This window comes from Trachypithecus francoisi, unplaced genomic scaffold, assembly GCF_009764315.1.
Source record: "Trachypithecus francoisi isolate TF-2019V2 unplaced genomic scaffold, Tfra_2.0 Lachesis_group2, whole genome shotgun sequence".
NCBI classification, from domain to species: Eukaryota; Metazoa; Chordata; class Mammalia; order Primates; family Cercopithecidae; genus Trachypithecus; species Trachypithecus francoisi.
In genome coordinates this window covers 153,763,707-153,779,477 of record NW_022681465.1, presented here as the reverse complement: position 1 = coordinate 153,779,477, position 15,771 = coordinate 153,763,707, and the positions used below count along the sequence as shown (strand labels likewise).

Below are 15,771 nucleotides of genomic sequence, written 5' to 3'. Positions count from 1 at the left end.
GTCTACAGAGTGCTGGGCCAGCTCTCTTTTTTTTTTAGAGACAGAGTCTCACCCTGTCACCCAGGCTGGAGTGCAGTGGCGCGATCTTGGCTCACCGAAGCCTCGACCTCCCAGGCTCAACCAATCCTCCCCTATCTCAGCCTCCTGAGTAGCTGGGACTATGGCATGCACCATCACGCCTGGATAATTTTTGTATTTTTGGTAGCAGGGGTGTCTTGCCATGTTGCCCAAGCTGGCCAACTCTCTCATTAATTGGGAGTTGTTATTGAGGAGTCCATATGCTTCAATTTCCTTATCTCTAAAAACAGAGATAACAGTAGGATTATCTGAGGGGGGATTAAATGAGATAATAAATGAAGAGTGGTTGACACACTGTGGGTAAATGTTAACTATTAACACTATCAACACCTCTCCTGTTTTGCTCAAGGTCAAAACCCAATAGTTCCCTCCTCCTCTTGCTTTCTCCCTGACCCTGTTCCATCTGCCTGGAAATGACCCTTCTTATCTTTTTGGACAGAAGAATGCACTCAGAAGAGAGCTCGTGGGAGAGCAGGAGGAGATCCAGGGATCTCTGTCCTTGCTGAGACCTGCCTCTTCCCTCCCACCGCACTCAGATCCAGGGCTTTCCTACGACCATTTCTCTTGGACAAAGCTCTGCCCAAGGGTTCATTTTAGAGACTTCTGTAATCTCAAGAGGATCAGTATTAATCTTCCCCACCTACAAGATGAGTGGCAGCCCAAAGCCAAGTGCTTCCCAGCCAGGGAGAGAAAGACATGGAAGTTCCCTTTTTTTCTGTGTCTCTCCCCGCCTCCTTTTTGCAGGGGAGCTGAATGTGCTCCTCTGGAGGGACTGAGGGAAGCCAGGGCTGGCTCGAAAGCAATTTTGCCTAGATGAAGCTGGCAGCTGGGAACCACTTTCCCTCCGCTTGCCCTCTGCCGGGGAAACTCCATGACGGAGACAAGGCAGCTGGCAGGGAGAAGCCTCTGGATTGGGGCTGCTGCAGTGCCAGGCAGGGCCACACAGGAACACATGGGCCCAGAGGCAGACGCTGATGCCACCTTTCCTTGCTGAGGACTCCCTAGAAAGGCAGTGCCTTCGGGCCTGCGGAGAAGACTATTTTTACCTGTAGCACAGAAGCAAATATAAAGGAACAGAGAACTAGTGGAAACGGTAAGGGGATGGGCTCTGAAGAACAGGGTTCCAACCCTGGTGCTGCCACTCCACGGCCGTGCGATTTTTGGTCAAGTTGCTTGAGATCTTTCCGCAAATTTTAGTTTCCCTATTTGTAAAATGAATGTTGTAATACGTCCCTCATAGCAACTGTGCGGAGAATTAGTTGAAACGATGTATGAGAAGCTGGGACATGGGAGATGGCTAATAAATATTCATTTATTCCACAGAGGAACTGAAGAGAAAGGAAATCGCTGGATTTTGGAGGTTTTATGATTTATCAGCTTATTCTACGGAATTAATGCCATTTGTCAGGGGCCTGGTTCTAGCGAAGATATGTGTTTATCCTTTGCCATGAGATCCCAAGAGCCTCCCAAAATATTCTGGGCCTTAGAACTGGTTTCTCTGGGTGGCAGAGGATCAGCACATAGGACAGAAGGAACCTGTTCCTCAGAGATCCAATTGGCATCTCCCTTAAGCCTTTTGCTGCCCTCCACGAATCCATCCTTTTGTGCTGCCAGCTCCATGTCCCCGTTCCGGGGGAGGCCAGAATGACACAGCTACATGTCACCCCGTAGTCTACAATGAGGGGAAGGAGCTGTGTCCCTGCTGGAATTGAAAAGCATCCTTGAGGGCTGCAACTTTTACAGGGAAGGTTACCATGCCAACGACAGCCTCCTTGCCTGACAGGGATGAAAGGAAACAAGACCGTCGGTGACATGCATCTATTGTGTGTCCACAAACTTGCCTGGAATCTATCAGGGGCTGCGGACTGCTGCTCAGCAGGATGGAACAGGAGGATTCAGGTTAGATTTCAGTGGGACTCCGGGACAGGCAGGACTGATGAGGGCAGGGCACGGCCAGCAAGCGAGGATTGGGAAATGCTTCTCCGAGATGGATATCCATCTCTTGGTGAAATGTGTGGGTGTGGTACTGACAGCAGGCGTGGGAGGGGACAGTGTCCTAGATACCAGTTTCTGGCTGTGATGGGAATCTCGACTTCCTCCAGGTTCTTTCTGCTTTCACAGGATGGTCAAGGAGGTTACCTATGCTCTGGGGTAGATAGAGGAGGGCAGCAGTCACGGATGGCAGGTCCCTGGGGCAGTGGGGCCACAGGCGTGCCTATGGAAAAGGCTGTCTTGGCGAGGAAGCCCCAGAGATGCCTAAGGAGGAGCGTCTCTCTCAAGGGGCAGGGCTTCCAGGGAGAATGGCCCTCACTCCCGAACACGGAAAGGGCACAGAGGACTGAGGAGCTGGCACTGCCAAAGCACCTACGCCACGTCAGGCACTTGACACAGCCCCCATTTCATTTAATTATCTCCACAAACCTGCACAGCAGGAACTCTCACTCCCATTTCACGGAGGAGATGAGGACACAGGCTCAGGAGAAGGTGAGTACCCATCCCAGCATCACCCGACTGGCAAGGGGAGACCTTGGGGCTGGAACCCCGCTGTCTGAACTGGAAAGGAAAACTCCAGATTCAGGGTGCCCTATTTTCTTCTGGAAAGATCTCTCCCGAAGCCGTCCGCTCCTCGTTCTGCCCTTCGTACAGGCTTCCCGGGCCCGAGACGGCTGGGAAGAAGCTAAACGGGCACGTCCGGCCGGCGTCTGGGAAACCGCTCCTCCAGCCTGCAACTGCGAGGGCCCAGAGCCGCCACGCGGGCCTCCCCCGCAGCCTCTCGTTTCACCACAGCCTCCGGAGAGGGCCCGAGGCTCAGAGACGAAGGTGTTGCACCCAAGGCCACAGAGCGCGCGCGGCCTTGCTGGAATTCCCGCCGGGCCCGCAGGCGTCGAGGCCGCATAGAATCCCGGAGCCCCTGCGCCCCGCCCGCGGCTGCGAGGCTCGGGGCCCGCGGAGGCCCCGGCGGAGGCCCCGGCGGAAACGGCTCCATCCCGAGCGGACTCCCGCCCCCGGCCCGCCCCCGTCCGCCCCGCGCCATGTATGGCGCTTCCTCCCCGAGCCCTACAAGGCGCTTCCTCCCGGCTCCAGGCCCATACAAGGCGCTTCCTTCCCGGCGCGTCTGGCTGGCGGCCCGCGGGCTGGGAGCCCGGTCCTCTGGGCCCGCCCAACCCCGGAGCCCGCGGCCAGGGGACCTGCTGCCAAGAAGGGGGCGGCGGCGGGAGGGACGGGAACGCGGGGCCTGGCCCGGCGCGGGAGGCGAGGGACGGGCCGACTTAGGGGTCCCGCTGGTCCCCGCCAGTTTCGTATTTTGCCCCGCTTTTCTTCCCCAGCTGGAGCACAACACGCCCTGCTGGAGGTTGTTCAGCGGCCCCAGCCTCGGACCTCCAGCCACACAGGCCTCCGCTCCTCGCCGGCCGCTCTCCCCTGACAGTTGACAAGTGGGTCTTCCCTGACATCTCCCTTCCTCCACGCTTGCGCTTCTCGTACCTCCCTGGATTCTTCCGAGCTGCCCCTCGGCCTTGAACGCCCTTCCCACACTATTCTGGCAGAAAGAACCGCTACGCATCCTTTACTTGGTTCAGACTTCTGGCCTCCTGGAAATCCTTCCCACCCCCACCCATAGGTCACCAGCCTCTGCTGAGCTGATTTAGGATCATAGGATCTTAACAAAGTGTCGTTATCTGAGTGATCCTGTTTCAGGCCTGCCGCTGTCCCTTTTCACCTTGTACGGGCATCTTTGACTTTAGGTCTGGTCCCCAACGTCTCCACCTGCTATGGCTCCCTGTGGTCTGAGGCTCATGAGCCCCACAAGTAGTTTGACTCTTTAGGAGAAAGCTGGAGGGATGGGGTGAGGGGAGCCACAGCAGGTGTACACCCGGAGTGAGTTGGGGCTGAGCACTGCCCCTGGGTGCTCCCATCACCCAGAAGGGCCTCTCCTGCTCAGCCTGACAGCTCTGGTTTATCCACCACTGGAAGAACCAGCAAGCCCCTACAGGCCCTCCCAACAGCGCCTCCAGTAACAAACCTGGTCCAGCCATGTGGTTACCCTGATCTGATCTGCCATGAGAAACGTCCCAAACAGGGACTGGATCTCAGCACAGAGGGAGCCAGCAGCAGTTCCTGAGCCCCCTCCCCCCATGTTCCAGCAGGACAGCTGTCACAAAGTCCAACTTTCTGCTGGGGAGGAGACAAGCAAGTCCCCATGTGGCCAGCTAGACCAGCCTGTGAGCCTGTGATTGTTCTGCCACAGGTAAGGCAGGGAAAGAAGAGCCCAGAGCTTGGGGCTGAGTGGGTGAATATGTCAGAGAACGAGCTTTTAGGGCCAAGCGGCCTCTGGGCTTGATCCAGAATAAAATCAGTTACAGGCTTCCAGGTGCGACACACACACACGCTGCAAATAAAGCCAAAACTTAAGGAGCCTTGTGGGTCTCCACAGCCCCAGGTCGGCTGAATACCTGTGAATGGGTGCATGGAGAGGATCTCAAAGCTCCAGGAGGTAGGCTTGGGAAAAAACCGGGTCTCAGAATCTGGGTTGCACACTTAGAGCCTAGGATGCTTCTTGCCTTGTTCCCACTTAGGGCTGCAGGCCCCCAGCAGCCTTCTCTGCCCAGCTATGCTCTAGGATTGTGGGTAATGTAGTCCACAGAGGCCAGGCTCCCAGTGGTGCTGCTTCGGTGCCCTCTCCTCCCCTCCTCTCAGGTCCCTGACAGCCACCCGCCTTCCTGCTCCAGGAGGAGGGCTGGTCAGAGTGAGGAGGTGGGCTCCTTGCAGGGATGGGAGATCCCAGACTGGAAACCAGTGAGCTATTTACGATTCAGCTTAGCCAAGGGGCAAGGTGTGAGGGGAGCTCCTGTAGGCTGCTACAGAATTTGCAGGAACCCCAGGTCTCTGCTTGGGTAGGACTTTTATTCTCTTCAGGGTGCAGGGGCCTTGATTCTTTTTTTTTTTTTTTTGAGACGGAGTCTCACTCTGTTGCCCAGGCTGGAGTGCAGTGGCGTCATCTTGGCTCACTGCAACTTCCGCCTCCTGATTTCAAGCAATTCTCCTGCCTCAGCCTCCCGAGTAGCTGGGATTACAACAATGCGCCACCATGCCCGGCTAATTTTTTTGTATTTTTAGTAGAGAAGGGGTTTCACCATGTTGGCTAGGTTGCTCTCGAACTCCTGACCTTGTGATCCTCCCGCCTCGGCATCTCAAAATGTTGGGATTACAGGTGTGAGCCACCGCGCCCTTCCAGGGCCTTGATTCTTTGAAAGCTCTACGAAACAGAAAGGGTCCTGGGCTATTCCCTGCCTTAAGACCTATGCTCTAGTGGTCCTGGGGCTGGCTTTCGGGCGTGTTAGGAATACTGGAGCTGGGGACTGATAATCTTTCAACAACTGCCAGTGTGACACCCAATAATACCACAGCTGCCTGTTATTTCCTGCATTTTTCTTCTCATTGTTTTCCTGTGCTTGCTTCCTCCACAAAATGAGATTTCCAGACAGAAACCAAACCTTCTCTTGTCAGTGGATTGGGTGCCACTTTGGTTTCCCTGCCTCACAAAACCCTCTGTGCTTTTAACCACCAAACCAGGGCTTTTTTGTTTGAGATGGAGTTTCACTCTTGTTGCCCAGGCTGGAGTGCAGTAGCACCATTTTGGCTCATTGAAACCTCCGCCTCCTGGGTTCAACAATTCTCCTGCCTCAGCCTCCCAAGTAGCTGGGATTACAGGTGCCTGCTACCACACCCGGCTAATTTTTAATTTTTTTTTTCAGTAGAGACAGGGTTTCACCATGTTGGCCACGCTGGTCTAGAACTCCTGACCTCAGGTGATCTTCCCACCTCGGCCTCCCAAAGTGCTGGGATTACAGGTGTATGAGCCATGGTGCCTGGCCCATGGCATTTTCATTTTTTTAGCTGGGTTTGCCACTAGATTGAACACTCTTTATTGACACGGACTGTCTGCCTTGTTGACTACAGGTCCTCAAATAATATCGTTTCATTCAATTCAGTGTCGTTTCCTTATAACATTGATGAAAAAAAATCAGTTTCCGGCCGGAGTTGTTTGGGTGGAGTTGGTATATTCTCCCCATGTCTGCATGGGCTTTCTCTGGGAACTCTGGTCTCCTTACACATCTCAAAGATGTACGTGTTAGATGAATCAGCATGTCTACATGGTCGCAGGATGAATAAGTGTGGGTGTGTTTGTGAGTGTGCCCTGCCATGGAATGGCAGCTTGTCTAGGGCTGGTGTTTTCCTTGTGCCCTGAGAGCTACTGGGATGGGCTCCCGCCACCTGAGACCCACAACCGGAAGAAGTGGGGTGGAAAATGAATGAATACAAATTATTGTCAAATAAAAATCTGTAAATATCCAGTAATCATATGATGCACAATGATAAACAGTGCCATATGAAAGTGCTCTCAGCAAGCCTTCCATATTTGTGATTGTTTTTGAACTCAGGCAGGTGAAGCAGTAGGAGGTGCTCCTTACAATTTTTGTTTTGCAAACATTTATTCCTTCATTTAACCCACCACCACAACCTCCCTGATTCACCAAAAATTGAGTAAATAATCCTTGTGTTTTTTTTTTTTTTTGTTTGTTTGTTTGTTTTTTGAGACAGTTTCGCTCTTGTTGCCCAGGCTGGAGTGCAGTGGCATGATCTTGGCTCACTGCAACCTATGCCTCCCAGGTTCAAGCAATTCTTCTGCCTCAGCCTCCCAAGTAGCTGGGATTACAGGCATGCACCACCATGCCCAGCTAATTTTGTATTTTTAGTAGAGACGGGGTTTCTCCATGTTGGTCAGGCTGGACTGGAACTCCCGACCTCAGGTGATCCATCCGCCTCGGCCTCCCAAAATGCTGGGATTACAGGCATAAGCCACCACGTCTGGCCAATCCTTGTTCTTATGAATCTTTCTTAAATGTGTGTATAGCTAACATTTTATTTATTTATTTATTTATTTGTTATTTATTTATTTTTGAGACAGAGTCTCGCTCTGTCGCCCGGGCTGGAGTGCAGTGGCCAGATCTCAGCTCACTGCAAGCTCCGCCTCCCGGGTTTACGCCATTCTCCTGCCTCAGCCTCCCGAGTAGCTGGGACTACAGGTGCCAGCCACCTCGCCCGGCTAGCTTTTTGTATTTTTTAGTAGAGACAGGGTTTCACCGTGTTAGCCAGGATGGTCTCGAATTCCTGACCTCGTGATCCGCCCTTCTCGGGCTCCCAAAGTGCTGGGATTACAGGCTTGAGCCACCGTGCCCGGCCTATTTTATTTATTTATCTATTTATTGAGACGGAGTCTTGCTCTGTCGCCCAAGCTGGAGTGCAGTGGTGTGATCTCGACTCACTGCAAGCTCTGCCTCCCGGGTTAACACCATTCTCCTGCCTCAGCCTCCCGAGTAGCTGGGACTACAGGTGCCCACCACCACGCCCAGCTAATTTTTTGTATTTTTAGTAGAGACGGGGTTTCACCATGTTCGCTAGGATGGTCTCGATCTCCTGACCTCGTGATCTGCCCGCCTCGGCCTCCCAAAGTGCTGGGATTACAGGTGTGAGCCACTGCGCCTGGCCTAATTTTTTGTGTTTTTAATAGAGACGGGGTTTCACCATGTTGAGCAGGATGGTCTCGATCTCTTGACCTTGTGATCTGCCCGCCTCAGCCTCCCAAAGTGCTTGGATTACAGGCATGAGCCACCGCGCCCGGCCAGCTCACATATATCTCATTTTGAGACAGAGTCTTGCTCGGTCACCCAGGCTGGAGCGCAGGTGTGGTCTCAGCTCACTGCAACCTCCACCTCCCAGGTTCAAGAGATTCTCCTGCCTCAGCTTCTGGGATTATAGGTATGTGCCACCACGCTTGACTACTTTTTGTATTTTTGTAGAGAAGGGGCTTTGCCATGTTGGCCAGGCTGGTCTCGAACTCCTGACCTCAAGCAATCTGCCTGCCTCAGCCTCCCAAAGTGCTGGGATTACAGGCACAAGCCACTGCACTGAGCTTCACATTTATTTTAATGTTTAATATTAGAAGTTGGTGGGGCATGGTGGTTCATGCCTGTAATCCTGGTGTTTCCTGGGTCCAAGGCAGGAGGATCACTTGAGCCCAGGAGTTCAAGACCAGTCTGGGCAACAGCGAGATCCCATCTCTATTAAAAATTAAAACAAAATTATCTGGGTTTGGTGGCACACACCTATAGTACAGGCCACTCAGGAGGCTGAGGTGGGAGGTTTGCTTGAGCCCAGTAGGTAGAGGATGCAGTGAGCCATAATCCTGCTACTGTACACCAGCCTGGGCAACAGAAAGAGACTCTATCTCAAAAAAAGATTAAACAAACAAACATACTACGAAGTAACATAAATCAAAACAATGTGGTACTGGCACAATAAAGTTAGAAATATAAACCTGTATATCTGTATCAGTTGCATATGGGATTATTATACCATACCCAGTTGGCCATAGGAATATGGGATTATTTCTGAGTTTAGAAGTAATTCAGAGAGTTCAGAGTTCAGAAATAATCCCATATACCTATGGCCAACTGATTTTCTCCAAGGGAGCAAAGAGCATTAAATGGGGAAAATAATAGTTTCATCAACAAAATGGTGCTTGCACACCTTTTTTTTTTTTTTTTTTTGAGACAGGGTCTTGCTCTGTCACTCAGGCTGGAGTGCAGTGGCAGCACCATGGCTCACTGCAGACTTGGCTTCCTAAGTTTAAGTGATCTTCCCACGACAGCCTCCCCAGTAGCTGGGACCACAGGTGAATGCCACCATGTCCAGCTCACTTTTTTGTATGGATGGGGTCCCCCTATGTTGTCCAGGCTGGTCTTGAACTCCTGGGCACAAGTGATCCTTCTGCCTTGGGCTCTCAATGTGTTGGGATTACAGGTGTGAGCCACAATGCCCAGCCCTACAACAACTAGATATTCATATGCAAAAGTATGAAGTCAGACCCCCGACCTTATACCATGTGCAAAAACTAACTAAAAATGGGCCAATGACATATAACAGATAGGATCTTGCTCTGTCATCCATGCTGGAGTGAGATGGCACAGTCATAGCTTATTGCAACCTCAAACTCCTGGGCTCAAGTGATCCTCCTGCGTCAGCTTCCCAAGTAGCTATGACTACAGGTATGCACCACCACACTCAGGTAATTTTTAAATTTTTTGTAGAGATGAGGTCTTGCTATGTTGCCCAGGCTGGCCTTGAACTCCTGGCTTCAAGCCATCTTCCTGCTTTGGCATACCAACGTGCTGGGATTACAGGCAGAAGCCACTGTGCCTGGGCTAAAACTCTTACGAGAAGAAAACATGGGTAAATAATGACCTTGGATTTGGCAAAGGATTCTTAGATATGGCAACAACAGAAAAATAGATAAATTGAACTTCACCAAAATTAGTTTTGTGCATCAGAAGACATTATCAAGAAAGTAAAAATACTTAGGCCGGGCGTGGTGGCTCAAGCCTGTAATCCCAGCACTTTGGGAGGCTGAAACGGGCAGATCACGAGGTCAGGAGATCAAGACCATCCTGGCTAACACGGTGAAACCCTGTCTCTACTAAAAAAATACAAAAAAAATCTAGCCAGGCGAGGTGGCGGGCGCCTGTAGTCCCAGCTACTCGGGAGGCTGAGGCAGGAGAAGGCATAAACCCGGGAGGCGGAGTTTGCAGTGAGCTGAGATCTGGCCACTGCACTCCAGCCCGGGCAACAGAGCGAGACTCCGTCTCAAAAAAAAAAAAAAAAAAAAAAAAAGTAAAAATACTTGCAAATAATATATCTCATAAGGGTTTGGTATCTAGAATATAAAGAACTGTTATAACTCAACAGATAAACCAATTCAAGATGGGCAAAGGAGTTGAATAGACATTTCTCCAAAGATACGCAATATCAACCCACGAGAAACAAAAAACATATATTCACATAAAGACCAGTATGTGAATGTTCATAGCAGCATTATTCAAACAGCTAAAAACTGGACACTGGCCGGGCGCGGTGGCTCAAGCCTGTAATCCCAGCACTTTGGGAGGCCGAGACGGGCGGATCACAAGGTCAGGAGATCGAGACCATCCTGGCTAACATGGTGAAACCCCGTCTCTACTAAAAAATACAAAAAACTAGCCGGGCGAGGTGGCGGGTGCCTGTAGTCCCAGCTACTCGGGAGGCTGAGGCGGGAGAATGGCGTGAACTCGGGAGGCGGAGCTTGCAGTGAGCTGAGATCCGGCCACTGCACTCCAGCCTGGGCGACAGAGGGAGACTCCATCTCAAAAACAAAAACAAAAACAAAAACAAAAACAAAAAAAACTGGACACCGTCCAAATATCCACCAGTGGAAGAGACAAACAAAATGTGGTATATTCATACAATGGAATACTACTTTTGTGCTGTTTTACCCACAACACTTCTGACACCAAATGTGTGGAGTTTTGTTCCCACATCAACTAATTCTCCAACTCTCCAGACACAACTGGTTGTCCTACAATTCAACTCAATTCTGACACTAACTACCCTAAGTTAGCAGACCCCACAGATTAAGGGTTCAGTTCCATAAGACTGCCCCAATATCAGATGCCAATCACAAGTTACCACCAGTACTTCTGACTAACTGGCTATAAGGGGTTCCCATCACGCCCTCTTCAAGTTTGATAATTTGCTAGAACACTTCACGGAACTCAGGAAAAATCTACACATTATGGTAGGTTATTACAAAGGATACAACTCAGGGACAGTCAACAGAACAGATGCATAGGGCAAGGTATGGGTGCAGAACTTTCATCCTCTCTCTGGGCATGCTACCCTCCCAGCACTTCAATGTGTTCACCAACCTGGAAGCTTCCTGAACTCTGTCATTTAGGGGGTTTTATGGAGGTCTCATTGTATAGGGATTAGGGATGATTGATGAAATCATTGGCCGTCAGTGATTAATTCAACCTCCAGCCCCTGTCCCCTCTCTGGAGGTGGGAGGCAGGTGCTGAAAGCTCCACCTTTTTTTTTTTTTTTTTTTTTTTTTTTTGGAGATAGGTCTAGCTCTGTTGCCCAGGCTGGAGTGCGGTGGAGCCATCTTGACTCACTGCAACCTCCGCCTCGTGGGTTCAAGTGATTCTCCTGCCTCAGCCTCCTGAGTATCTGGGATTACAGGCATATGCCATCACACCCAGCTAATGTTTTTTGTATTTTTAGTAGAGACGGGATTTCACCATGTTAGTCAGGCTGGTCTCGAACTCCTAACCTCAAATGATCTGCCCGCCTTGGCCTCCCAAACTGCTGGGATTACAGTGTGAGCCACCGCGCCTGGCCCAAAAACTCTACTCTCTAATCACGTTCTGGTCTTTCTGGTGACCAGTCCCCATCCTGAAGCTACCTAGGGGTCCCCAGTCATCAGTCATCTTATTAGCACAGAAAAGACACTCTCATCACTCTGGAGATTCCATAGGTTTTAGGAGCTGCATGCCAGGAAAGGGGTGGAGCAAAGACCTGTATATGTATTTCTTAGTGTATCATACTACTCAACAATAAAAATGAACATGCAACAGGCTGGGTATGGTGACTCACACCTGTAATCCTGGCACTTTTGGAGGCTGAGGCGGGAGGATCACTTAGAGCTAGGAGTTCAAGACCAGCCTGGGCAGCATAAGGAGACCCCCATCTCTATAAAAAAATATATATACAAAAAAATAGCCCGACATGGTGGTGTAATCCCAGCTACTTGGGAGGCTGAGGGTAGAGGATCACTTGAGCTCAGGAGATCAAGGCTGTTATTGAGCTGTTAATGAGCCACTGCACTCCAGCCTGGGTGACAGAGTGAGACTCCATCTCAAAAAAAAAAAGAAAGAAAGAAAGAAAGATAGGTGTATCTCAAAAATTTATCTAAATGAAAGAAGCTTCACATAAAAGACTACATGTTGTGCTTTTCCATTAATATAAACATTTCTAGGAAGGCCAGAACTGTAGAGGTAGAAAGCAGATCTGTAGCAGCTGGGCATGGTGGCTAATGCCTACAATCCCAGCACTTTGGGAGGTCGAGGTGGGCAGATGACGTGAGGCCAGGAGTTTGAGACCAGCCTGGCCAATATGGTGAAACCTTGTCTCTACTAAAAATAGCAAAATTAGCTGGGTGTGGTGGCAGGCACCTGTAGTCCCAGCTACTCAGGAGGCTGATGCATAAGAATTGCTTGAACCCGGGAGGCGGAGGTTGCAGTGAGCTGAGATCGCGCCACTGCACTCCAGCCTGGGCGACAGAGCGAGACTCTGTCTCCAAAAAAAAAAAAAAAAAAAAAAGCAAAGCAAGTAGATTGATCAGCAGCAGTTGCCCAGGGGTTGGATGTGGAAACAGAGATTGACTGCAAAAGAGCACAAATAATCTTTCTGGGATGCTGAACATTGAGTTGTGAGTTGTAGGATGTTTACATAACTATACACATTTACTTTTACTTTTTTTTTTTTTTTGAGACAGAGTCTCACTGTCACCCAGACTGGAGTGCAGTGGCAGGATCTTGGCTCACTGCAGCCTCCACCTTCCAGGATCAAGATACTCTCTTGCCTCAGCCTCCGGAGTAGCTGGGGCTACAGGCCTATACCACCACACTCAGCTAATTTTTGTATTTTTAGTAGAGACAGGGTTTCACCATGATGGTCAGGCTGGTCTTGAACTTCTGGCTTCAAGTGATGTGCCTGCCTCAGCCTCTCAAACTGCTGGGATTACAGGCGTGAGGCCAGGCGTGTAGGCCTGGCCTACACACATTTACTTTTAAAAATAAATAGCCAAACTATACCTACAGTGGGTTAATTTTATAGTTTATAAATTATACCTCAATAAAGCTGTTAATAAACCACAGAAATGATAGCAGGATGAAAAAACCAGTGTCTTAGCCGGGCGCAGTGGCTCACGCCTGTAATCTCAGCACTTTGGGAGGCCAAGGCGGGCGGATCACGAGGTCAGGAGATGGAGACCATCCTGGCCAACATGGTGAAACCCCGTCTCCACTAAAAATACAAAAATGAGCCAGGCATGGTGGTGCACACCTGTAGTCCCAGCTACTTGGGAGGCTGAGGCAGGAGAATCGCTTGAACCTAGGAGGTGGAGGGTGCAGTGAGCAGAGAGCATGCCATTGCACTCCAGCCTGGTGACAGAGCGAGACTCCGTCTCAAATAAAAAAAAAAAAGAAAAAGGAAAAAAAAAAAGAAAAAACTGTGTCCTGAAATTGGAATGTCTTCCTGGCCTTTGGATCCAGTCAGGACTGATCCACGTGCCTCTCCAAACTTACCCTCTCATCTCTCCAGCTAATTCAGGTCGCAACATAGACCCCCGGAGGAGGAAGGAGCCACCCTGCACTCCCCTTGTCCTTTAACATTCCTCGCTCTTCATTGTCATTCCTTGTTCAGAGTCTCCACTGCTGAACCTTCAACACCGAAGGGCAGGGTGTGCACCTCCACTGTTCGCCACTAAATCTCACGCAGGACCTAGGACATGTCTAAATGCTTGCTGAGTCAAGGAATGAGACTGACTTAACCCAAGTCTCATTTAAGGAATAGAGGCGGCAGTGGAGTGCGTCTGTGGAGATGGCTGGAGGAGACTGGGGTAGCACTCCTTCCATAGGGGAGAACTCCTTTCATGTTACCTTTCAGAATCAGAGCCCGACAGGGGTGCTAGGAAGGGCCTCTAGCCCTGAGCACAGGAATTCGTCTTTATCTGGAGAAGCAACTCTCTCCCAGGCGACATCCTGCCTTATTACAAAGAGCCCCCCTATGCAGGCCCTCCAGGCCCACCCCAGCTTGTTCATCTTGCCTTCCCTTTCCCCACCAGGGAGCCTAGACTGGGCATGTCTTTGGGTCTGGACAGTCATATAACATGGGGCAGAGCGTCCTGGCATCATCAAGCCCTGATTTCTCCTCATGCCTCCCAGGAATGGGAATATCTCTGCATCTTTGCCTCTTAGAAGATCCGTGTCATTCCTGCTTGGAGCCTTTCTCTCAAGTTTCCACCCTCCTTCCTTATTCTCCTGGCTTCCTTGGAAACAGGTTTGCCCTCTAGCTTTCCTTTGAGTGGGGATGGAGAGGCAAGCAGAAGGGGCTAGGTATAGTATCTCAGCCGAGTGGGAGGAACTGGAAGTCTGTGGCAGTCAGGGAGAGCTAGATGGGGCTAATTTGGAAGCCCGGGGGCTGGAGAAGCAAGTTGATCTACACACCCAAGCCAACCTTGACTCACAGGGAAGTGACTTCAAACAGCTTTCATAACTCCATCTGGATGTTGGCCACCTTTCCTCTCCTAGCTCTTTGGTTTCAGGCCATGTGCTCCCTCCAATTGTCCCTTCTCTCATTTATAACATTGGAGAGAACAAGGCCTGGATGAAGAATAAGAAGATCATCCAGCTGTTAAGAGCACTGAATCTGGAGTTGCAGCAAGTGTTCATGTCGGCTCTGCTAATTTGCTGTATGAGCCTGACAGGTCACTGTGTTGCTCTCTGACCTCAGTTTTCTTCTGTCTTCATTGAGGGGATTGGAATAGGTAAGGTGCAAGACCCTTCTTAGTGCTAAAATTAAGGGGCCTGGCACAGTGGCACACACCTGGAATCCCAACACTTTGGGAGGCTGAGGCAGGCTGATCACTTGAGCTCAGGAGTTCAAGACCAGGCAGGTGCGGTGGCTAACGCCTGTAATCCCAGCACTTTGGGAGGCTGAGGCAGGCGGATTACGAGGCCGGGAGATTAAGACCATTCTGGCTAACACAGCGAAACCCCGCCTCTCCTAAAAAAAAAATACAAAAAATTAGTCAGGCATGGTGGCGGGTGCCTGTGGTTCCAGCTACTCAGGAGGCTGAGGCAGGAGAATGGTATAAACCTGGGAGGCAGAGCTTGCAGTGAGCCGAGATCGTGCCACTCCACTCCAGTTTGGGTGACAAAGCAAGACTCCGTCTCAAAAAAAAGTCCAGCCTGGGCAACATGGCGAAACCTCATCTCTACAAAAACAACAACAACAAAAAACTCCCAAAATTAGACAGGTGTGGCAGCGTGTGCCTGTAGTCCCAGCTACTCGGGAGACTGAGGTGGGAGGATTGTTTGATCCTGGGAGGATGAGGCTGCAGTGAGCCAAGATTGCACCACTGCATTCCAGCCTGGGTGACAGAGTGAGACCCTGTCTCAATTAAAAAAAAAAAAGTGCTAAAATGATAATTCCTTAAGGAGTCTAAGTATTGGGTACTGTGGAGAAAAGCTATATAAAGGTGTGGCTGTACACTAAGGACTAGAGTTGAAAGAGACTCTAGTCCTTTCTGAGAATGGGCTTGACATTCCCAGGTACAGCTTTGCCTTCTCATCACTTCCAGGATTGCTCACCTACTTGGGACCAAGGACCCCCAAGAAGCCCTTCTTCATGCTGTTTTACTTCACTCTGTAGGGATGACCTGCATTTGTACTGGCTTTGGAACCAAACAGACCTGACTTTGAGTCCCAGATTTTGCCACTTAGTAGAACGTGGATGGGAAGATATAAACAGCATCTCCCTCACTACGTTTTTCTAAGGATTACGTAACTGTTCAACAAATGTCAGTGACTATAGTTACTTCACAGACAGCTCAAAACCCAGAATGAGGAGTAAGAAAACTGGGCAGAGCTGGACTGAGACTCCTGGGCTCTCCTCTCCGTTCACTCATCCCTACTCCTTTGTTAAATTGCCCTCTCCACTTTCCCAAAATTTAAGGGCAAAGCAAGCTGTCCCAGGCAC

General features: G+C 50.3%; 1 protein-coding gene across 4 annotated transcripts; it reads left to right on the top strand.

Moving 5' to 3' along the window:
- Window positions 1-2,270: 2,270 nt before the first annotated feature.
- LOC117065798 lies at window positions 2,271-15,607 on the top strand. 4 transcript variants are annotated; one of them, XR_004430042.1, is made up of 5 exons: window positions 2,271-2,562; window positions 2,725-2,898; window positions 3,405-3,512; window positions 4,224-4,324; window positions 15,374-15,607. XR_004430042.1 is itself a non-coding variant. In XM_033181084.1 (5 exons), the coding sequence occupies exons 1-4, from the start codon at window positions 2,296-2,298 to the stop codon at window positions 4,288-4,290; spliced, it is 660 nt and encodes a 219-aa protein (XP_033036975.1). In that variant the 5' UTR covers window positions 2,271-2,295; the 3' UTR covers window positions 4,291-4,324; window positions 15,374-15,607. The 4 variants fall into 4 exon arrangements, 3 of the variants coding, with proteins under 3 accessions (XP_033036975.1, XP_033036976.1, XP_033036974.1); XM_033181084.1 differs by having other exon boundaries at window positions 2,681-2,898; XM_033181085.1 differs by lacking the exons at window positions 4,224-4,324; window positions 15,374-15,607 and having other exon boundaries at window positions 3,405-4,217.
- Window positions 15,608-15,771: the final 164 nt, after the last annotated feature.